Source organism: Neopelma chrysocephalum, unplaced genomic scaffold (genome assembly GCF_003984885.1).
Source record: "Neopelma chrysocephalum unplaced genomic scaffold, ASM398488v2 Primary Assembly neopelma1_117, whole genome shotgun sequence".
NCBI lineage: Eukaryota > Metazoa > Chordata > Aves > Passeriformes > Pipridae > Neopelma > Neopelma chrysocephalum.
The window spans coordinates 1,038,837-1,039,741 of NW_020897779.1; the positions used below are offsets into that span (position 1 = coordinate 1,038,837).

A 905-nucleotide genomic window follows, 5' to 3' on the forward strand; every position below is an offset into this window, starting at 1 on the left:
GGGGCGGAGCCCGGCGGCCGCCCGCCCCGCCGAGGCCACAGAGCGGCGGCGCAGAGCGGCTCTGGAGGCTGAGAGCCGTGCAGCGCGCCCGAGCGGCTCCGCTCCTGCACCTTCTCCGAGCCGCGCCCGCGGCAGCGACGCTCCGTGACGCTGGCCCCGTCCTCCCCAGGCTCCAGCAGGTCTGCAGCCACAGGCTGCGGGAGGTGGGAGAATGGGGCCAAAAAGGCGGGCGAGGCTTTTGCTGCTCCGCCACTCCACGCTCCCGCGAGTCTCACAGCAGTAGTGTGGAGTTGGAGAGTATTGGCACTCAGGGCAGAGCAGGGTGCCCTCGCCAGTGCGAACCTCGTGAGATGTTGTGGGCTGAATACGTGCCTTTGGCTTAGAAGAATGCACTTGTTTGGGTGGTAGTGCTGAACTAACCTTGGATATCATAGAAGAATGCATTTGTATTGGTGCTAGTGCTGAACTAACCTTGGAAATCATAGAATCATAGAATATCCTGAGTTGGAAGGGACACATCAAGATCATCAAAGTCCTATTTCTGCCCGTGCATAGGACAACCCCAATAATCGCAGAGAATGCCTGAGAGTGTTGTCCAAACACTCCTTGAACTCTCTCAGGCTTAGTACAGGGACCACTTCCTGTGAAGCCTGTTTCAGCACCCAACCACCCTCTGGGTGAAAAACCTTTTCCTAATATCCAACCTAAACCTCCCCTGACACAGATTCACAACCATTCCCTCGGGTCCTGTCACTGGTCACCACAGAGAAAAGATCAGTGCCTGCCCCTCTGCTTTCCCTTGTGAGGAAACTGCAGACTGCAATGAGGTCTCTTCATCTTCAGGCTGAACAGACCCAGTGACCTCAGCCTTCCTCTTATGGCTTCCCCTCTAGAACCTTCACCAT

At 56.8% G+C, this 905-nt stretch overlaps 1 protein-coding gene across 1 annotated transcript in view; it reads right to left on the reverse strand.

The window, feature by feature from the left end:
- PEX6 (peroxisomal biogenesis factor 6) overlaps positions 1-905 on the reverse strand; it is a 17,695-nt gene extending 16,790 nt beyond the window's left edge. Inside the window, exons 1-2 of the mRNA XM_027696995.1 lie at positions 897-905; positions 40-194 (exon numbers count right to left, since the gene is read on the reverse strand). Of these exons, the coding sequence (XP_027552796.1) occupies positions 40-194; positions 897-905 (164 nt within the window). The remainder of the gene's footprint in view (positions 1-39; positions 195-896) is intronic.